Source organism: Cimex lectularius, unplaced genomic scaffold (genome assembly GCF_000648675.2).
Source record: "Cimex lectularius strain Harlan isolate CLEC.00 unplaced genomic scaffold, Clec_2.1 scaffold40, whole genome shotgun sequence".
Taxonomy (NCBI): domain Eukaryota; kingdom Metazoa; phylum Arthropoda; class Insecta; order Hemiptera; family Cimicidae; genus Cimex; species Cimex lectularius.
Genome location: NW_019392652.1, coordinates 1 through 23,537, shown reverse-complemented (window position 1 = coordinate 23,537; position 23,537 = coordinate 1). Strand labels below are relative to the sequence as shown.

Here is a 23,537-nt window from a genome sequence, read left to right as displayed (position 1 = left end):
CTGCTTTAGCTTTGTCAGAAATATGGGACAAGTAAGAAAATGGCTTAAAAATGTTGTTTTCATATTTTCCCACAATTTTATTAAAAAATATATAAAAAACATGACACGATGTAGGTTCTACCGCGATAAAATATTTACCAAGAGTTTAAAACGTTTACTTTAATGCGTTATTGATGGGGTAGCGAGATACGAGGTAAGAATCGATTTAATTTATGATTCCAACATGATCCTGTTGTTTTACATGACGCATTTCAACATTGGTTTTTACACGTAATAAATCTTTCAATAAAATACTGTTGGTTCACTTGAGGGGTAAATTTGTAAAGAAAATGAAGCTAACTTTATAATTTAATTCTTCACTCTCGATGACCGATAAAGTGGCTTTTAGCCCTGGCCTAGTCAATTGAATTAGAGAAACGCATTTATAAAGATAGAAAAGTGGGGCGTCGGTGGCCGCAACAGTTTAGGCGTTGACACGCCGCTCATCTCTGTAAGGTAAAGGTCCCGGGTTCGAATCCAGCGGCCCTACATTCGAATCCGACATAAAATGGGCTCTTTTGTAAAAACACCGGCACCCCGAAGGTTGATATAAACTCTGCTGTTGCGAAACCTCGCAAAAAAATTAAATTAAATAAAAAAAGGTAGAAAAGACAATATTATTTTCGATTCTTATCTGGTTTTAGGTGTTAACATTTTTTGTATGAATAAACGATTTAGTTTTCCCGATCGAAAAGCATACTAAACATTGAAGTGTTGCTTTTATCCACTCATTCTATGGATTTTCCTAATAATTCCATTGGAGAGTGATAAACTACACCGGTAAGGGATAATTTGCTGACCTGTTCAACCCATTCATCGTTAATCCTTAAGCCCGGAGAGCTACGGATGAAACAAAGATTAGCGGTCGCAATAGGAATATTCCCACGTTCCTGTTATTTAGGGTAAGAACAGTACAACAGTACCACATATTCAAACATTGAAAATTTGTTAGTGACGAATTTTCCTTAATATTTACAATCCAGTAGAATGTCATAAACTGATTGTTGTATTTATTTTTTAAAAATTTTATTTATTTTTATTTTTTTGGCCGGGTAAGTACTAAGGGCAATAACTTTATGAATTTTAGTTGGTAATTCATTTCAACGTCCTGAAATGTCTCTTCTGCTCCATCAGAATCTATATAGATGGTTAGCCGATCATTTTCTTGGACAAAACAACCCTTGAAAATGGTGGGCTAAAAATTGAACTATATTTAGAAACACACACGTACACAATACAAATTTATGGTCAAAACCCTGTAACTTACTGGGGTGGGCAAAATGTCCATCACTTTACCGACCTTCTTCTATTCATGCCAATAAATACATTCTTAGAAAGTAAACTTTCAAACATCATTTTCAGTTTAAAAATTGGTGAGTCCTGGGAGGTTTTGATATTGCCCGGTCTTTGACCAACCCATCACACTCTCTGTATGCTGAAACTAACCATTGTTCAACGTGCCAGTGGAGTACTAAACATTCAAAAGATGAGATATAAAGTTTTAATAGTGTTTTCTTTTACAAGACCACTGATAACATTCTTATAGTGCGCCATGTTTGCCTAATTTGACAATATTCAGTAGTAGATCGTAACTTACATTATCACTGGCATGGATTTATTTAGTTTTTTTAACTCTGTCAGATTATTCAGAAATGGTAAGATGCGGTCTGGTGTGACGTAGGTTTCACAAAAAAATTTCATTATCGTGCCAACATTTCGATCTTTATTGAGATCATCTTCAGGGTCTGGGATTTACAAACATTGTTTAAATTTAACAAATACATGTAGGATATGGAAAAAAGTGAATTTATACAATGCAAAATATATTTTTTATATTCAATCAAAGTATTTCTACTCACTCAAAGTGTTTGATTTATAAACGTTGTTTAAATTTAACAACTACAGGTCGGATGTGGAAAAAGACCCCGGCCCTGCAGATGATCTCAATAAAGATCGGAACGTTGGTACGATAAAGAAAATGTTTTTTTGAAACCTACATCACACCAGACCGCATCTCACGATTTCTGATAAAACAGCAATATCTCACTGGCACTCTCAACAGGACACACAAGATTGGCACAATTACACAGAAGACAAACACCTGGAGTGAGTAGAAGAATACTTTGATTGAATATAAAAATATATTTTGCATTGTATAAATTCACTTTTTTCCACATCCTACATGTATTTGTTAAATTTAAACAATGTTTGTAAATCCCAGGCCCTGAAGATGATATCAATAAAGATCGAAACGTTGGCACGATAAAGAAAATATTTTTCTGAAACCTACATCATACCAGACCACATCCCACTATTTCTGAATAATCATCGACTAACGGTCACTAATCACCACACATTTCTGTCAAGATAGGCATAATCCCAAAATCTCTTAGCTTAGAATCTTCATATTTACATCAAACAAGGTCCAAATTAAAGGGTTAATTTAAATCATACAATATTTCGTCATTTGATAAAGATTATGCAAAATAATTTGTACACGGATGAAAAATAATTGTTGTTATTATTATGAAATGTTTATAACTACTATAAAATCGCCGATGTCAGTCTTTGGATTTGTATATTACATAATGCCTATGCATGTCTGGTCCATGAATAGCTCTGCACAAGACATTACTGCGAACAGTTTACAGACCTGTCAATCAAAAGTTCTCATTATTCAAAACAAACTTAAAATTTATTTAGTTGTCAACGGTCTGATCCGGTCTCGTGTCCAAACGTTCCACACCACAATCCCATTCACCCTAACCCTACTGCTCCAGCACTCTCTACACTTTCCCATCCTTAGAACCCGCCACCTTATCCTTACTATAGAGTTGACTCTAGCAAGTACTCTCTGGGTGCAATGATAAAAGCATATTCGCATATAGTTTTTTTGTTTTTTTTTCGGCCGGCTAGCTGCCTGGGCTATTGCCGGCACCTCACATTTCTTCCACCTCACGTTTTATAAATTTATTTATTTATTTATTTATTTAATTTAATTTTTTTTAATTAGCTTTTCTGTAGGAAGTCTGGCGATCTTTCTGGTTGTGTTCTGGGACGTTATTTCTACATTTTTAGCCCTCCCACACGTGGTGAAAAGGCTCTGAAACTATCTCATTCACTAACATTCAATCCTAGCCTAGCCTATAGGCGGGTTTCAGAGTACTCGATATTCCTCTGAAGACCCGCCCTCGTTCACGCTAATAAATACATCCATACATTATGTACAATTAAAATTACAATTAATCTAAAACGTTAACCTAGGTGGTGGGTTTATGGGGTACTTGATATTCCACCATAGACCCACCCATGCATACACTACTATCGCACTAATAAATACATTCACTCAAACAGTAACCAATCATTCTGTATTTACAAATTAAAAAATGCGGAGCCACTGGCGCATTTAATATTACAACAGTGCCTCCGCCCATTCACTCTAAAAGATATTATAGCCTAATACTAACCTAAATCGGTGGGTCTGTGGAGTACTCGATATTCCTGCACAACCCACCCATACACACTCACTTTCGCGCCAATAAATACATTCTTTCTACCAAAAACACACAAAGAGATATCTATCCTAGTTTGGTGGGTCTGTGGGGTACTCGATATTCCGACCACTACCCACCCATACACTCACACATTCTCGCCAATAAATACACTCACTTCAGGAAGGGAAAATGAAACCACGTGTGGAGAAGCCTTAAAGGCGACCATATGCATTTATTTGCTTCAGATATTTGATTACTTTCTTGCTGTTGTCATTGCTGTGTTGCAAAACCTCTTTCAAGCTCGAGGAAAGGCCACACTTTGTTCTGTGCGGCGCCAGTAGTTCGCATTCGGTTAGTAAATGTTTAACAGTTATTTGTGCGCCGCACAATGGGCATCTCCGTGGACTTTTCCTCGCCAAGAGATGACCATGCGTCAGTCTAGTGTGGCCTATTCGCAGTCGGGTCAATATTATTCTCTCTGTTTTGCTCATACTATCCATGGCCCACGGTTTGACCGACTGTTTTAGTTCTTTTAGTTTGTCGGTCATTTTGTCCCAGCGGTTCTGCCAATCTTTCCAGCAAAGATTCTTCATATATTTTTTGACATCCGCTGGGCTCAAGGGAGTTTCCGGGTCATGTGGCATTATCGCTGCTCGTTTGGCAGCTTGATCGGCATTTTCATTACCTTCTATGCCGACATGGCCCGGTATCCAGGCAATAACTACCTCTTTTCTTTGTTCGTGTATTTCCCTGATTTTCTGTTGCCTGGATTAGTGGGTCCATGGTGAAGATATTACGGATGGCTAAGACTGCACTGAGTGAGTCGGTGCACATGACATATTGGTTGCTCCCAATGTGTTCAGTTTCACTCAGCGCGGATGATATGGCGGTCAACTCTGCGGTAAAGATACTTGCAGCCTTTGGGAGAGGAATTGTTTTGGTGTGTTTTTCCCAGCATACTGCGCTGCCGACCCCCTCACTGACCCTCGAACCGTGTGTATAAATGAAGGTTCCTTCACTGTATTCTTCTTTGAGGGCCAGGAATTTAGCTTTGAATACATATGGGGGGTCTCTTCTTTCTTCAATTCCGCCATATCTACCCGTATAGGAATTGAGGAGAGCATCCAAGGTTCCTTCTTGGATTCTTTGATTTCCTTAACTTTAGGGATTGTAGCTCTCCTGCAGGCCAGTATCTCCTTCATCCTGATGCCTAATGGCCTAGTACGGGTACTTAGCATGGTGTACTCCTCGTCGCAGGCCGGATCGTACAGTACCTTATATAAAAAGTGCTATTTTCTAGCTATATAGTTGTTATATGTATAAATATATACATCCTAAAAATAAATAATTAAATATAAATAATTGTGTAAATTTGTTTAACACTGAAGATTCAAACTTCGAGCTAGCAATTTCTCTTTAATTATACAGTATCCACAAAATGATCGAAGCTTACATTATCTCCGGGTTGGATTTATTTGGTCCGCGTTTTCTCGACCTATTGTGTTTTCACTCTCGATAATAAGTTTTCAGCCGATAATCCTAACCTCAGGGACCCCACTGTTGACAGTTGATGATTTATAATTTCAACTAGAGCTTTATGATGATTTCACGATAATTGGTGTCGAATTTATGTTTTTTCTTTCTTTTTCTTTTGCAGGCATACTCCCTCGGCATGTACGGAGAAGACTACGCTTGGCTGATCCAAGGCAGGCCTAAGGACAGGTGGTGGATGAAGACAGACGTATGTGGAGATAATCTGTCAAAAGCGACCAACGGGATTATTTTCATTGCAAGCTTTGACTCTTTGATCGGGAATTTGACCGCGTCATCTGGGCTGGTATGTAGCGAAAGTTGAAATTTTTTGACTCGATGGTTACCGTCGATTAAGTGAAAACTTTCTTCACGTAATTCCGATCGAGTGTATGAGTAAGATACAAAGAAAAAGAGAATGAGAGGTTGAGAAGAAAAAAAGAGAGAGAACGAGTTTGTGTTATAAAGAAGAGTCTGTGTTTAAAATGAGAGTGAGATTGGAGGGGAGGAGAGAGAGAGAGAGAGAGAGAGCGAGAGAAAGAGCGCAAAAATCGAGTGAATGAAAGAGAGAGAGAGAATGAGAGAAAAAGGGAAAGAGGGAGAGAGATTTGAGTGAGAGAAAGTGTGTGTGTGTGTGTAAGAGAGAGAGAGAGAGAGAGTGAGAGAGAGAGAAAGAGCGCAAAAATCGAGTGAATGAAAGAGAGAGAGAATGAGAGAAAAAGGGAAAGAGGGAGAGAGATTTGAGTGAGAGAAAGTGTGTGTGTAAGAGAGAGAGAGAAAGAGAGAGAGAGAGAGAGAGAGAGAGAGAGAGAGAGAGAGAGAGAGAAAAGGAAAAAAGCGGGAGAATAGAGAAAATCGATTGTATGAGAGAGAGAGAGAGAGCATGAAAAAGTGAGAGAGAAACAGACAGAAATATAGAAAAAAGACTGACAGCCAAAGAGATCATTCGTTATCAAACAACAAAAATGAAACAAATGACTATTGAATTTTGCAGGATTGTACAAAAATTATTCATCTGATATATGCAGATAAAATTTACATGCGTTTACTGTGCAACAATTGTATTAAGTTAAAGATACTTGGAACTGCAAGACTCATAAAATTTGATAAAAATTCTATATTAAAACAGAGCTTCCATTTTTAATATACAATATTAACGCCAATATGTTTTTGTGGTTGCGTTAAATTTAGCTATGAAACGGGTGGTAATTAAGGGGAAATTCTTTAAATCTACAACAAACTAGCGGGGTTAATTGCAATTTAGGTCGCTTAACGGAATGAGAAAACTTAGCGTTAATGAATCTCGGTGGTAAATTTAATTCGTTCGCAGAGCCAAATCTTAAAGCCCTTGTTTACACGAGGATTTTGGGTGTTGGTATTTACGTTCATCGAAGGCGAACTAACGAACGTGTAGGTAGCAAATAATCTCAAGGATTGCGGTCTAAGCCATGGTACTTTCCAAACTATAAGCATCTAATTTTAAATACTCGAATGAGAGGGTCCACCTTGGATTTTGTTCTGTGAAAACGAAAAAAATGTTTAGGAAGCCCTTTTCATATTGCAATCATGCACCTCGGTGTCATATGCCGAGGCTTACATTAGAGCAAAAATAGTATCAAATCGATAGAGACTGTTGTTGTGCGCTTTTTGACATGATTATCATCCAGCCAACTACAGAGGATGCATAACACAAAAAATTACATCGGCTTCCTCTCAGGATTCCTCTCAAACTAGGCATCTGTCAAGTAGTCCTCTAGTCACCTCTACAGCACCTAAGCTCTGATCGCATTCGAGGAACCAGCATCAGCTTTAATCAAGCCCTCCAAAGACCAACGACTTATTCACAAGCCATTCATTCAATCCTCTTCCTCCCACTTCTTCGGACTCAGTTCAATGATGTCCAATTTTATCGTTAAATTCCGATCATATATCAGTTCCTCTAATCTCTACTTAGAGCCAACGTTTGAAGCTTGATTCAAACTTGATTGGTTCGTGAGCATACTCTTAATGTCATCGCCCTGGAATTAATGCCATTACTTCCCCTGGAATGAAAATAGCTTAAACTCCCGCCTCAATCAAATGAAATACTAATACAAGAAAAAATAATAGAATGTTACTGCTTACGGAGACAAAAAGATTTAAAAATAAGTAAATAAGAAATGAATCATTGTAATTGTCATTTTTTGAATAGATTACATTTTATAATTTTCTTTTTACCTGAATCAATTTGCAATGAAATGGAATAATTAAAAATAATATTTTTTTGTTTCACGGATGTGGAAAAATTATTGTAAAACAGTAAAATTTTGTATAAACACAATTACACAAAGTCAAAACTAGACATGATGTAAACTCTATACGGATCTGTAGAATAAAATATATTTAAAAAAAAGCGTTTCCGTTTTCCAAATGTTATTATTCAAATTAACTTAATTTTTTAATTGATGATTTCAATTGATTAAATTATCTTTAAGAATAAAAATTAAATACTTCAGAATTTACTTCTGTTCAAGTTTCATTGATTTTGAATTGTCCACTATCAACAAAATTCATTAAATTCGTTAATTAAGTTAACATTAAAAAAAGCACCATTTATTATAAAAGTAAATATTATTTCATGCCAGGTGGATCTTCTCCTTTTACTTTGGCTTTCCTCTAATTAACAAATTAATTAGTTTAAGCTGGATTTTTCACCGTGCTGCCAAGCCAAACAAATCTTTCAAAAATTAACTAGCATATAGTTAAATTCTTTCTTTGTCCATTTTTTAATGATTCAGGTAAATCATGTTTTTTTGACTGTCCAAATCATTTTTCAATTAATCATTTAATGATTTTGTTGATATTTGATCATCACTTAAATTCTTACCAAAGATATAACTAATAAGGTAGGATCTTCATGAAAGGAGGTATTATGACGTAAACAGATAACTTTCTGAGAATACGACCTGAGAAATGTGTTTGCGGATGTCATACTGCACATGTTTACATATATAGTTCATTACAAGTGTTTATATATTACATCGATATTATTTGTGTTGAATAATTCGTATTTGTTCGTGCGCGTAATTATTATATGGGTAGTGTCTTGTCCGGCATTATATTCCCTAAATTTATAAAAATGGTTTAGTACAATGTGAATTAAAATAAATGACTTATTTATTTAGTTTGCTTGATGATGTCAGGGTATTAGTGAGAAAAATTTATTGGTTGTATGAATTCAGTTGATAGTTCTTGTAACGCAGTTGAACTGGCACAGGTGCGTCATCTTCAGTGAGGAACTCCTTCAAAACAAACCCGAGTGGAGACAGACCCCATAAATGACTATTCAGTTCAGCAGAGTTTACCGACGCGCAGACCAACACTTTTATGGGTTTTGGAAGATCAATTCACATGTGAAGACGGGTTTTTAAAAAGAAATGGAAGAAAGTTTGCGACTTTGTGCCACTACCAAATCGCATGTTTTCAATGCGTCCTCCTTCCCAAAGCTACCTCTTCTCCATTTCAATGGTCGACTTGAAAATTGGCCAATATTCATTGCGATGTAGGACACTTGTTCACAATGACCAAATTTTGCATGCTTCCCATTTCAGAATTTCAAAAGACTCATGAAAATGATAAAATAGTCTATAGATATTGGTTGATCGCTATCAAGACAGACATACAATAACGGCTACGTACTAATACATGTTCATAAATATCAAACCACTCACTTCGTCCTCCCTGAACAATTTATAGTCCTTTATGAATGTTAATCAAACTTCAGAGAAAATTTATGCAATCAAATCATAATCATTCGACGATTGAGCAGACTTTCTTTCCGTTTCACTTGCTTTGAACCACGTTAATCATACACGTGGATAGGGGACACGGAGAGGGTTATAAAACAAACATTCAGATAGTGTTCCGAAATATGATCGATTGATGGGGTTTTATTTCTCAAAAAGTACGTACTCTTGTCAGATTAGATCAAATCTCGTATTTCTCCCCAAAATGATAGAAACCGCAAACCACATATTTTAGTGGTACAATCTTCTTCAGTTATCGAAGAAAGAAAAATTCCCTCCACATCTTAAAATTTTAGTTGTTCGAAATGCATTGACGTGCATTTCCGTTTCAACTGTCCTGTTTATTTAAGTTAATATTTTTTTACCGTCATAATTTACATTTTTTCAGTTTGCTTTGAAAAGAAAAACCTTCAATTTTCTGCATATTATTGCAAATTTCTGCATATGCTACAATATAATAAATACAATATATAATTTAAAAATATATTTAGGTAAAATCTATTTAGTTTTTGTGTGAGATAAAAGGACCTTTTTTTGACCTGTAACATATAATATAGTCACGTTACGTTTCCTTTTGACGTACAGATGATTTTTCATGGTGCAAACCTACCGTTAAATAAAAAAAGAATAGGTTCTATATTTTACTCCTCGCAGACACTGGCTGCAATTCCCTACTTTATTTTTTCATTTTCTTTTGATGTGTATGTATTGCCGTCGTGTTGTATTTCGATTCGGGAATTGAAAATATATTTGGGAAACTGGCGGTTTAAGAGAAAGGAGTTGACAGAAGGTTTCCCAAATGGAAAATGCGACTCTTCGGGGAACTTTTTTTTCACCCTCCTAGTAGTTATACTCGGCACCGGCATATACATCACAGAGAAGTACAAACTCTAATTCCATTTCGGTTCTTTAAATCATATACACGTCAGTAGACAAAAAAGTTTGCATGATATTAAATCAGATTTTGTTCAGATGTGCTTTCATTGGCAGGGGTGACAAACTTGCAGATGGATGTTTAAATTGTAAATTGTTTTTACCGATTTTGCATTTAAACCACCAGACATTTAGCAAATGACTCTATTTTTTACATAATTATAATTTTGCTGCATAATGTGACAGTGCAGCACACTATCATGTCCACGTCATACAACATCATAGCTTTTAATGTGTAGAGATTAGTGACCGTTAATCGATAATTATTCAGATATCGTGAGATGCGGTCGGGTGTGATGTAGTGCCCACACTCTCAACACGACACGCAAGGATGGCACAATTACACAGAAGACAAACACTTTGAGCCCTGAAGATGATCTCAATAAAAGATCGAAACGTTAGCACGATAAAGAAAATGTTTTTCTGAAACCTACATCGCACCCGACCGCATCTCACGATATATGAATAACTATAGCTTTTAATGTGTATAAATAAATTTTTAGACTAGTTTTCAATTTTTTTACATTTCATTGGAGAAAAATTGTACAGGGCACCTGAGGCCCAGTTCAATACTACCCTATACATCCTGACAGATCATTGCAAAGGATTTTTAACTNATATATATAATATAGACTAAAATATTAAACGTATTTTTTAGTCTAGTTTAAATTTTTTACCTTTCATTGGAGAAAAATTATACAGGGTACCTCAGGCCTAGTTCAATAGTACCCTATACATCCTGACAGATCATTGCAAAGGATTTTTAACTCTAAAAACGATGGACAATCGGACTTGAAATGGTTCAACAAATGGCAACGGTAGTGCAAAAAGTTTGAAAATAAAAACAACAACAGTCATTTGGTTCGCTATTTGTTAATCACATTTCTTGTTCGAATTGCCTGTCTTGCGTAAATATGCAAAGATTTGCTGTTTTTAACCTCTCTTCATCAGTGAGCAAACAATAGATTTAGGAGAGGTGGATATACAAGCTTTTTATATCCTTAGCCGATGTTCTTCAATTGAGTTTGCTGGGCTATGATTGGCGAAGATGTTTTTTAAATGGCTCCACAGAAAATGATCAAGTGGAGACGAATCGGGTGATCGAGGAGGCCAACAGATCGGGTCATGAGGTCCTATCCACCTATCCTAGAAGTTATAATTCAAATAATAATTCAAATAACATCTCACATGCAAATAACTGTGTGCAGAGCTTCCACCAAGCTGGAAAATGCCATTAAATTACAAATTTAAATTATATAATTATTTGAATTGAGTGAACTTCGCATGTCATTACATAATAAGGCGCCGAAGGTTTTAAGCAAAATCGAAGCTGACGTGTATACCGTTCAAATGATCAATGTTTTCTATAGAGTTGACATGCTTCATTTTTTCTTTTTTCAGTTAGAAAGTGATATCGAGGAGATGCTCGAGGGAAAATCAGGCGATTACATTCGCCAGACATACGACGCAGTTTGGGCAATTGCGCTGACACTGAGATCGTTCATGTTATACATGAGCATAGAGGATTTTGACTACAACAGACGCGACATGTCCAGACAACTGTCGAAAGAAATGAGCAAGACGACATTTAACGGAATTTCGGTAAATAGTTTTTCTTTACATCATCATTTTCACATTGACACCAAAAATACCTACATTATTCTAACATTTTTTATTTTGAAAAAGTAATATTCCTTCAAGTTTTTTTTTTAACACGCCATAATTATCACGCAAGAAATATAGTACTATGATAGTATGTGAAAAATATTGGAGATTTTATTGATATGGCTATCGTTTTTGTCCGCTATTTAGCACCAAACTAAAAAAACAATTCACAAAAATACCTGGAATTTTCGCAGGGGCCGTTGAATTATAAAAGATTCCAAGTGTTATTAAAAAAGTTATTAACGGCCAGAGTTGTTTCTAATTGGACTTTTAATTGATTTACATTCGTCCATGACCAAATATATTCACGCCGAATGGCAAACCAGTATTTGTCTACAACATACAATTTTTTCAAAGACAATAAAAAAAAAATTAAAATTATATATAACATATCAACTGTTAACAGTAGTTTCAATAACAAAAAAATATATGATCAAATATCTGTTGTTTTTATACGTCAGGACATGTATCTTCAAGTACATTGGCAATAAATAATATCTATGAACAGAAATTGTTATTAATTCACTACTTTCGTGGTCCGCTTGACCAATTAATACATGACAATTAATTATGGTTTTTAGTTGAGATGAAAAAAAGCCAATGGCACGAGAGGGATTCGAACCCACAACCTTAGGCTAGATACGCCGCTGCTCAACCACCTGAGCTATCGTGACCTCGATCCTCTCGGACATCAAAATTGAAAAATGGCAAAAGGAGGGAAAACTCGTAAGGTGGAGTTGGGATGGGGAGTTGATGTCCGAGTGGATCGAGGTCACGATAGCTCAGGTGGTATAGCAGCGGCGTATCTAGCCAAAGGTCGTGCGTTCGAATCCCTCTCGTGCCATTGGCTTTTTTTCATCTCAACTAAAAACCTTAATTAACCGTCAGAAATTGTTATTCTATTTTATTAAATAAAAGAATTTCCTAAAATTTCTATTTTACATTTTTGTAGCGTATAAAATATTATTTTACTACTACAATAGATTGATTTTATTGGTTGATTTACGTCAACTCTGCACATGTATAAATGAAAAATTGAGTTTATTATTCTATTTAAAGTGTTAGATATATCGCTCACTTTTTACTCGCGAGTGATCTATACTTCCGTATGATAAAACAAATTCTATCGTTACCTGTTAAGCATTCGACCTATTTTGATATCATCATCAGGGCGAAACAATCTTAAAGATGTCTAATTAATTAGATGGTTTAAAATTTGTTTCAAGACCGAATCAGTTCCAACATTGCCAAGGACTGTAAAACTGAAACGAACAAATAAGGATTTAGCATTGAAGGAAACCAAAGGAACTTTATCTTTTCTATAAACTCAAATGAATTCTTGACATTGCAATTGTCCTCAGCCGGAGGTTTACTTTCTTAACGGGGCTTAACCCATTCCGACGGGTTGTAGAACGGTGATTGAATTCCACCGACTATGGGTCTTAGAGGTAAAACTTCTCTATGTACTTTAGGCAGACCATACATTTCAGAGGAAACAGAGTTGTGGATTCAATTCTCTTATCGATGTAACCACTTTTCACAAGTTTATCGACAATTTATTGTAATTCCTTTTTAAAATAAGCTTGGGATCTTGTAAAAATATCTTTAAATCTTTTCAGGTTTCACAGAACACGGTGTATATTAAAAAACGGCTTGTTTTTTTTTAATTACACCAGCCATTTTCATGTCTTGATTATTTTACAAAAAGGAAAGAGAGTTTCTGATGATGTTAGTTGCTTCAACCCTGATTAAATTTGGCATTCTTCTATCTTCGACAGCATCAATCATCACTTCCTCTTACTGAGCTAAATCAGGAATTAGCACAAATACAGGAAAATTATGTTTATTGTATGGCAAATTGATGTTATTAACTGGCCTAAGTATCTCATCTCTTCATCAATCTCAACTTTAATTTTATTTATCAAATTGTTCTGTTTACTACTATGGGCTAATTACTTCTTTAAATCATATTAGAAAAACTAATTATCATTTTACATCATTCTTACTACACTAAATTTATATATTAAATGCATTATTACACGCACTCAGAATAACCATCGCCGATAACATAAATACATTACAAAAACCGTAATGTGGTATATGGACCAACATCAGGCTTTGGTAGACGTTGGTATTATCTGTCCAGAAACCGAGGTTAGAATCAAGGGGGCTATCAACAGCTAGGCCATTATAGCTCCCATCGCATTCAGTTATTAAATCTAAACTCGCTATATTTTTTCCTACTTGCATACCATACTGACGATTGGAGGAGTATTCGATATTCCTCTTTTACCCTTCAATTTATACAAGTAAACAACTTAAGAGTCGACGAGGTACTCAATATACCGCCATTCGCCCTCATGCACCAAGCATTAATGCTAATAAATAAACTTACACTCAACATACACAAATCAAAATGTTTATCAATACTATGATAAAATGGCAAAACGGAGGGAAAATTCAAAAGGTGCGGTTGAGATGGGAAGTTAGTGTCCAAGTAGATCGAAGTCATGATAGCTCAGGTGGTAGAGCAGCGACGTATTTAGCCGAAGATCGTGGGTTCGAATCCCGCTTGTGACACTGACTTTTTTGTCTCAACCAAAGCCTTAATTAATTGAACAGAATTTATTTAGTCAAGCGGACCACGAAACCTAATAAAATGTGGTAAACAAAATGAAGTATACTTCACTAAAACTCTCCGTGGCTATTTCATTTGTCGCCGAGAATCCAATAGATTACACAACATTTGAAAAATGGCAAAAAAGGAGGGAAACTCAAAATGTAGGGTTGAGATGGGAAGTTAGTGTCCGAGTGGATCGAAGTCACGATAGCTCAAGTGGTAGAGCGTATTTAGCCGAAGATCGTGGCTTCAATCCCACTTGTGACACTGACTTTTTTGTCTCAACCAAAACCTTAATTAATTGAGAATAATTTATTTGGTCAAGCGGACCACGAAACCTAATAAAATAAAATACTGTGATATTTATCCGAAAATCGGAACAGGGGCCTAAAATACTGGCAGGTTAAAACAATTATCGTATCGGGTGGCATTGCTGCTCGTTTTCTATATGGAGCCAGCATTGAAATCGTTCAATTAAATAGGAAACAGCTAGCAACTTTTCACTATTTGCCGGACACATTCGCGGGCTTTGGACTAAAAGTAAGTGTCTATGTGTCAACCTCCATGGCCTATTGTTATTATCACAGTAAGTCGTTCTATGTTTAATTACAATTTTAAGCTCTCCGTGGCTATTTCATTTGTTGCCGAGAATCGAATGGATTACACGTCATTTGAATAATGGCAAAAAGGAGGGAAAATTCGAAAGGAAGGTTGAGATGGGAAGTTAGTATCCGAGTGGATCGAAGTCACGATAGCTCAAGTGGTAGAACAGAGGCGTATTAGCCGAGGGTCGTGGGTTCGAATCCCGCTCGTGACATTGACTTTCTTATCACAACTAATACCTTACATAACGATTAATTAATTGAAAAAAGTTATTTAGTCAATCGGACCACGAACTCTAATGAATTATATATAAATAAGAAATTCGCGTTATACGGTCATACTATTTTTGTTTATAACAATATTTTAGGAGAATTTTATTAAATAATGTGTAAGAATGGATAAATTTTCAGTTTATCATTATAATTCAACATTGAAATTTTTTATTACGTACCGGTTTTTACACGGGATCGAAGCCCTTTTATATAGACTCAATTGTTTGTTTTTTTACAACCAGCAGTTTCTACGTAAGCTACACATTCGGCGCAAAGTTCGTTTTGAAGGGCTTACAGTGAAGTTAGCAATCTGAAAACAATCGGCCGTGTTACACGGCTTTTATTTTATATATATATTTTTATTAGATCAAAAGTTTATTTATCAATGTTCCAATCGAGATTATATACATCGTAATTCTTTTAGTCGGATCCCCAACAATTTTAGAGCCTGGGATTTCATTGCATATCAAATATAATTCAGACAACTGAGTCGTGGGATTATCCTGTGTGTAATCGGGGAGAAACGCGAACAGAATTCCATGTTAAATCTTCCCTGGGTAGAATCTTGTTTGATCTGGTGGCCAAAGCAAACCCAAAAGGGCGTCAGATGAAAATCCTTCTTACAATATTAAATACAAGAGGTCTAAAACAGTCATATTCTCCTTCTGCAAATTTATTGATTTTTTAATTTTTACAAGAATAAAGAAAATTTCATTTTTTACATGATATCATTAGCATTAAAACTATATTTTCACTGTCTAACCTATATACCTTAAAAGAAGCATGAACAATTCTTAACTGTTAATTGAACTTGAATTATTTACGAAAAACGAACCTCATTTTTCTTGTATTATTAACTAATCACCAAGGTTGTTACGGGTGCAATACTTAAATTGTTTATTTTTTCAGGGACCTGTTCGTTTTAATGGGCCCGACCGAATAGGTTTTACGGCTTTGTATCAAATTCAAGGTAAGGATTTTTATTGACAAAATTGATATTTATTATCATTATTCCAGTTTTTATTTATATTTCATGTTTCTGTTTGTGAGCGCTCATAGTTGTGAAACTGTGAATACCATATTTTGCCAATTCACGTAATTTCTCTATATTTCTTTCTTATCATGTATCTATATCTCCCTATCTATTTATCTCTCTCCGTTTCTCCGTTTCTCCCTTTTCTCTCATTCCTAAAGTTATGAGACTCTTAAAAGGGTTTATTGATCGTTAGTACTCGTGGCTCGAAGGTAACGTTAGGTCAGTAAATATTTTTTCTGACACAGCACTGTCGACTGTATCAATAAACCAACATTTTTTTAGAAATTCAATTTTTTAAAAGAATTTGACCAAAATTTAAAAAAAGAGACACCCCTGTCGAACATTTTTACTAATTTCATTTCCAATCTGTTCTAACAGAATGGTCTCTGAACTTAAAAAAAATTAACTAATAGCTTTTTAAAATTATGTTTGAAAAGCTAAAAACTCAGTTTTATGATTGGGGTTTTAAAAGATCTCTGTAATGCATTCTACCAAATCTTTTTAATGTTGTAAATAATCTAAACCATTGCCAAAAGATAGTTGTGTACTGAAGTTTGTTTTAATCAGTATTAACGACTTCATTTATGAATTGAATAATTGAATTAGTTTGTTAATTAATAAATTGAGATTTCCGTAATTTTCATCTATTTAAAAATAACAAGAAGTGGGATTAATTTTATTGATAAGTCCATTTAAGTTAAGTTTATTGTACAACTAATCCCGGGACAAAGCCAAGAGGCGTACGTACTTCGTTCATCAAAACGTCGAGGTAATAATTGGTTTCCCTTGGAATCCACGGCATTTAACTACCTCTCAACTATTCCGAAATTCTCAACTAATAAAGTCAAGAAAAACTTCCATTACATAATATAAAATCTGTAAACAGTAAAAAAAAACTTATTTCATCCATACTACCCAAACAAAAACATGGATTAAAAATATTTTTAATTAACTTTAAAAGATATATTAATATTGTTAATAGTAAAAAATACTATGATTGTACGGTTTGACCAACTATACAAATAAATAAAACGTTTGGGACCAAGAAAATTTCTCTCCTATTAATTATTGTCTTTCCAACAATTATTCCACCTGGTCTTTGCAATACTTCTAACTAATATATTTCCACTACTAGCCATTGCATAATAACAATACTTTTTCTATTTGATTTAACTTCAAAAATGAATCTTTATGTGAATTTCAAAATAAAATAAATACGCATGAGTGCTTAAAACTGTTATATCCCAAGTTTAATATATTTTTATATCTTTTAGTTTTGCGTTTAGAAAAAATCGATTGAAAATCTGTGTGTATATGTGGGAATAAAAAAGAGAAAGTCAGAAAGGGAGGGAGGGAGAGAGGGAGTGCGAGAGAGAGGAGAAAGAAAGGGAGAGGAAATATGATTTTCAAAGGAGAGCGAGCAAGCAAGCGAGAAGGAAAAAGGGAGAGAAAGAAATTGAGAAACGAGGGAGAAAGTTCAAATAATAGAGTTTGATAGAGGGTCAGAAAGAAAGAGAGAAACAGCGAGAGGGAGGGAGATAGAATACAGTGAGAGAGTGAGAGAGAAATAGAATGCGGAGAAAGAGTGAGAGAATAATATAGATTGAATATAATGAAAGGGAGAGTGATATATGTACAATAGATGAAAGAGTGAGAGAGAGAGAGTGTGTGTTGAGAAAGAAAACGAGTGAGTGACATTGATTAATTGAACCCCTCTTCATCTGTTAGCTAGGTCGAGAGGAAATACGATTTTCAAGGAAGAGCGAGCAAGCGAGCGAGAAGGAAGAAGGGAGAAAGAGAAATTGAGAAATGAGGGAGAAAGTGCAAATAATATAGTTTGATAGAGGGTCAGAAAGAAAGAAAGAAACAGTGAGAGGGAGAATGATAGCAATATAGATAGAATACAGTGAAAGAGTGAGAGAATGAGAAAGAGATAGAATGGGGAGAAAGAGTGAGAGAGTAGTATAGATTGAATAGAATGAAAGAGAGAGTGAGAGAGTGTGGAGAAAGAAAACGAGGGAGTGACATTAATCATTTGAACCCCCTTCATCTGTTAGCTAGATCATGTAGACGTTACTAATTAAGAGAGAGAAAAACAGAGAGAAAAAAAAGAGTGAGTGAGAGACAACCAGACAAATTTATCTTAGCGAAGACAATTATAAATACTATGATACATTTCACTAGATAACGTACAACAGTATTTCATGTCCAACCAGTCATGAAGTAAAGACAGAAAGGGAAGAAAAAAAGAGAGGAAAGAGAGAGATTGTGTGAGAGAGAGAAAGAACAAGAGTGAGGTAGGAGAGAGTTAGAAAGAAAAAGTGAGATAAACAGAGTGAGAGTGTGTAAGAGAAACAGTCAGAAAGGGCATTAATCAACAGACGTAATAGAAATGTATTGATAGGGGTAGAAAGTTTGATGATTGGAGGAGAGAAGCGAATAAGAAAAACGATGGAAAGCAATAAGAAAAAGCCTAGTTAACCAAACACAAAATTAATCATTTTTAAAAGTAAAAAATTATAGTAATTAAAAAATTACTATAATAAATTTAATAAAAAAAGGTTTTTTAGAAATAGCAATAAATTGTTTTGAAGTGGAAACGTAATTTTAAAAAAAAGTTTCACCGGTTAAAAGCACTTGACTTGAAGCTGTACAACACCCGGTTTACCAATGGATAAACGACGAAAAACATTTAATTATGTAACCATGGATACCATTTGCCGACGAGGTTTTTCTAAAACGAATGTTCGAATATATGTATAAACCTCTTAAAACCGATAGATTTATAAGTTCGGAAATGTTTTTCTTTTGATCAAAAGAACAATAGTTTTCTCTTCTTTACCCGTCAATAAGCATATTGAATCGTCAAGGCTGGAGAGTATTTCAAGTGAAAACACACACGGTTTTTTTTCGAGCGAACGATCACCAGTCTCCAGGGGGCCGCTGCCGCTTTATCGAATTTCCTCTCTCAACGACAGAGATTTTATAACTTCGTTACCCTAGCCCGACTTTTCGCCTGGTGAATCCAATAAATTAAATTCCTTAATGACCTATTTCAAACGCATTTCGCCCATCAGTCATAAACGTTTACGAATTAAAGTTTAACACTTTGAAATCGCAAGAGATTATTTATTTATCAATAACGATTGCTTACATGATCCGAACAGGGAAAGCCGAAATAATTATAAATTAAAATTCCCTTCATTGCAGCTTAAGTTCAGTTGATTAATACACAGAGCGAGAAAAGGTGAACCTTGAGAATGAAGACCCGACTGACGACAAACAACTGGCACGCCATCTCAATTCGTAATCTACAACATTAATTTTGATTAAAAACATGTTATTATAATTATCGATAATGGAAAAAATTAGAATCAATTAATTCTTAAGACGTGTTAAAAATAGCCCTCATAATATGGTAATATCCAATCACTACGACAATTCACGATGGACTGCTACAAGAAAAATCCTCAAATATAAAAACACCTCTCTTCCTCTCCAACGGGCAGATTGAACTTGGGCAAAATCCGAAGAGGACAATGCCCAACTCCTAACCCAACACCTCTCTTCAGTATTCAATCCAGATCCAGACATCCAAGACCTCCACCATTCTGAAAAAATCCTTAATGAACTTGACAAACTATTACCTCTCTCCCTCCCTCCAAAAGTTTCTCTCCTAATGAAGTCAAGCAGGCCATCCTAAACCTTTCCAAAAAGAAATGCCCAGGTTACGACCTAATCACTCCCATCGTCCTATCCCAACTACCTAAAAAAGCCAGTATCTTTACAACCTACCTATTCAACGCTGTCCTACGAACAACCCATTTCCCCACCTGTTGGAAATTTTCTTTCATCAAGATGCTCCCAAAACCTAAGAAACCAAGTCACTTTCCTAGCGCCTACCGACCCATCAGCTTCTTTTGATCCACTTGACCAAGGAAATTCCTACAAACACAATTCCCCATCAGCAATTCGGCTTTCAGAGTTGCCACTCAACTGTACAACAAGCACATCGCATAATCGACGTTATTTCCACATCCCTTAAGCTAAAACAGTATTGCCCGGGTGTGTTCATGGGTATATACCAGGCCTTTGACCAAGTATGGCACTCTGGGCTGCTGTGGAAGCTCAAGAACATCCTACCCCCTACAAGTATCCCACAAAAATTCATTGTCTCGTATCCATCCTATTCTAGCTGGTGTCCCACAGGGCAGAGTGCTCGCTCCTTTTCTTTATTCAATTTATACCTCCGACCTACCTACGCAACCTAACACTATCACCTTCACTTTTGCCAATGGTACCGCAAACCTTTCTCCTGACAAAGATCCTTTAACAGCTTCCCGTTCTTCAAAATCATCTAAACATCCTAGAATGGAATCCTCCATTAGAGAATCAAGATCTCTAAATCAACAAAAATAATATTCACGCTAAACAAGAAAATGCTTCCACCTTACTTCAACAGCGTTCCCATCCCAATTGCGAACCAAGTACGATACCTCGGACTTTACCTGGACAAACGACCGATGTCGAACCCCCATACACGACTTAAGCGCACAGACTGTAACATACGATTTTTCATGCTTAAACGACTGCTCGACAGTCGATCAAAACTTTCACTAACAAACAAAAGAAAACTTTACATTGCCCTCCTGGCCCCCATTTGGACATACGGACTTGAACTTAACGGGATTGCCAAGCGTTCCAACCTCAATCGAATCCAAATCCTCAGAACAATATTCAACGCCTCTTTCTATGTATCTAATCACACCATTCATACCGACCTAAGTGTCGCTCTTGTTGCCAAGCTAGCCCATTCCCGCTACAAAACATTCCTTTCCAAATTATGCCATCATACCCCCTTTTGTCAAAAACCTGTCATCGACCTCATTACCTAATAATCCAAACAGAAGACTGAAGCTTCGGTGGCCCCGCGACATACTTAACAGTTGACATCGGTCTCCTAGGAAGGAATCCATCTCGCTCATGGTATTGATGTACTTACTAACGGCTACCATCACTGGAGGGTTCAAGCTTTCATGCTACCGTTAATATGTTTATATGTAAATATTATCTGTTTTACTTGTTGCGTTGAAGAATGCAGTTGTGAAAAACAAATAAAAAGTTAAAAAACAATAACAAAAATATGGTAGTGAAACTACTTATTTAGTTCTTCATAAAGTGTTTTATTACAATCTACTTAAGAAACAATACATTTAACTTAAATCTTTCCAGATAATTTTATTCCAATTTAGCAAGCTATTCACTTAGAAAATCAATGGATTCTTCTTCCGTGACTACACTTTTTGAAATTAGCCTAGAAGCAAACAACGCAGTAAAATTTATTTGCAATGGAAAATAAGAGGAATTATAAAAAAGGAAAACAATATACGATAACAACAACGATGTTATTGTTAGTAATTTAATATATTTTAGGTTTCTCGATTCTCAAATATTTGTTCTCTCTCTCTCTCTCTCTCTCTCTCTCTCTCTCTCTCTCTCTCTCTCTCTCTCTCTCTCTCTCTCTCTCTCTATCTCTCTATCTCTATCTCTCTATCTCTCTCTCTCTTTTCTCTTTCCTCTCCTGATAAGTCGTCTTGTCTTTTCTTATACTTTCTCTTTTTTATGTGGGTCCCTTTAGTTCGGTGACTATCTCTTTTTATTACTCTCTCTCTCACTCTCTCACTCTCTCTCCTCTTTCCATCTCTCTCTATTAAGTAGACGAGACGTAGCCAACAGATGAAGGGTTCAATTAATCAATGTCACTCTCTCGTTTTCTTTCTTTCTCAATACTCTCTCTCTCTCTCTCTCTCTCTCTCTCTCTCTCTCTCTCTCTCTCTCTCTCTCTCATTCCATCAATCTATTCTATATATTTCACGCTCACAATCTTTCTATCACTATATTCAATCTATAATACTCTCTCACTCTTTCAATCCATTTTCTCTCTATATATGAATCTGTATTCTATGTATATTGCTCTCCTTCTTCCTCCTTTCTCTGTCTGTCTCTCTTTTTTTCTAACATTCTATCAAATTCTATTATTTGCACTATCTCCCCCATTATCTCAATTTCTCTCTCTATGTCTCTCTCTCTCTCTCTCTCTCTCTCTCTCTCTCTCTCTCTCTCTCTCTCTTTAAATTATATTTTCTAGTAGTTTCAATATTATAAATATAAGACCTTCTTCTAATAATTCAATTATACCAGGTGTAGAACAAAATCTCGCCAAAATTAGTTTATTAGATATAAAAATATATTAATATTGATAAGTAGGGACTTGTATGACGACCTTTTCTCTGGCAGAAAGATTTTATTCTCACTCATCAAACGGTTTTTTTAATATCGTAATCTGAGAACGGACTGGACTGAAAAGTGACCGGGAAAGACCAAAGCGGTCGAGAGGAATATGTGGAATGTAAGAATTTCTACCTCTAGATGAAAGTAACAATTCTGCTTGTAAGAAGCTTAAACGGAGTGTCCGTGTCCATTTATTAAAAGTGCTTTCCTTAATAAACTAAATGGAATAATTCCGGGAGAAAAAAAATGTTTGGATATAAAGGATGTTCGGTTATTAGAAGTGACCATTGGACGAAGTTTGACTTGACTTTCTTCAACAAATTACACAAGCTTTCTACCATAAATAAAATCAAATTTTTCATCTGTATAAATTGATTTTAGCTAGCCAATTTAATCAGTATATTCATTCACCCTTGAATGGGTCAAATTAATTCATTTATAGATAATCTGTACTATTATTGTTCTTTCCTAACGTTTTTCAGATATCGTTCTCTCCATTACATAATGTCTTACTTTCGATACTTCCATATACTTTAAATACTTTTTGATTTCTCTCTTATTTGTTCTGTACTCATTCTCAATTCTATACTTTATCGATTTAAGAATTCTTTCTAAAAATAATTTTGTCTTTATCGCTATTGTTTGCTTTTTTCAGGTGGAGACAGCGTCATGGTGGGTTTATTCGACGGATTCGAGAAAGAGCTGACTATGCCCTGTTCAGGTTGCAAGCCCGTTGTTTGGCCAGGGGATCAAGTTCCAATTTCAAAAAGGGTATTCAAGCTTAGGACCGTCACCGTCCAGCCGGTCGCCTTCTTTTCCATAGCCACCTTTTCCATGATTGGCATCGGCGTGGCAATGATTTTTTTAATTGCCAACCTTCATTTTCGAAAACACAAGTAAGTAATTGTTAATCATAATATGCTAATAATAATAATAATCCATTTATGTTTTAGTGGTCAATTGACCTAGTTATTTCTTTCAATTAATTATTATTTTTATATAAGGTCTTGGTTGCGATTGAAAATGGCGAAAAAAAGGGAAAATTCGACCGGTTGAAGGTTGAGATGGAGAGTTGATGTCCGAGTGGATCGAGGTCACGATAGCTCAAGTGGTAGAATAGAGGCGTATCTAGGCGAAGATCGTGGGTTCGAATCCCGCTCATGCCATTAACATTTTGTCATCTCAACTAAAAACCTTAATTAATTCTAAGATAGAAGGTTTGGATGTTAGGGCGTGAAATAATAATAATAATAATAATAATAATAATAA

At 35.4% G+C, this 23,537-nt stretch overlaps 1 protein-coding gene across 2 annotated transcripts in view; it reads left to right on the top strand.

The window, feature by feature from the left end:
* Positions 1 to 23,168, top strand: part of LOC106670095 (gamma-aminobutyric acid type B receptor subunit 1) — a 227,852-nt gene extending 204,684 nt beyond the window's left edge. For both annotated transcript variants that reach the window (XM_024230693.1, XM_024230692.1), the window contains 4 exons: positions 5,191 to 5,370; positions 11,183 to 11,383; positions 15,851 to 15,911; positions 22,924 to 23,168. In XM_024230693.1, coding sequence (XP_024086461.1) covers positions 5,191 to 5,370; positions 11,183 to 11,383; positions 15,851 to 15,911; positions 22,924 to 23,168 — 687 coding nt within the window. The remainder of the gene's footprint in view (positions 1 to 5,190; positions 5,371 to 11,182; positions 11,384 to 15,850; positions 15,912 to 22,923) is intronic.
* The last annotated feature ends 369 nt before the right edge of the window (positions 23,169 to 23,537 follow it).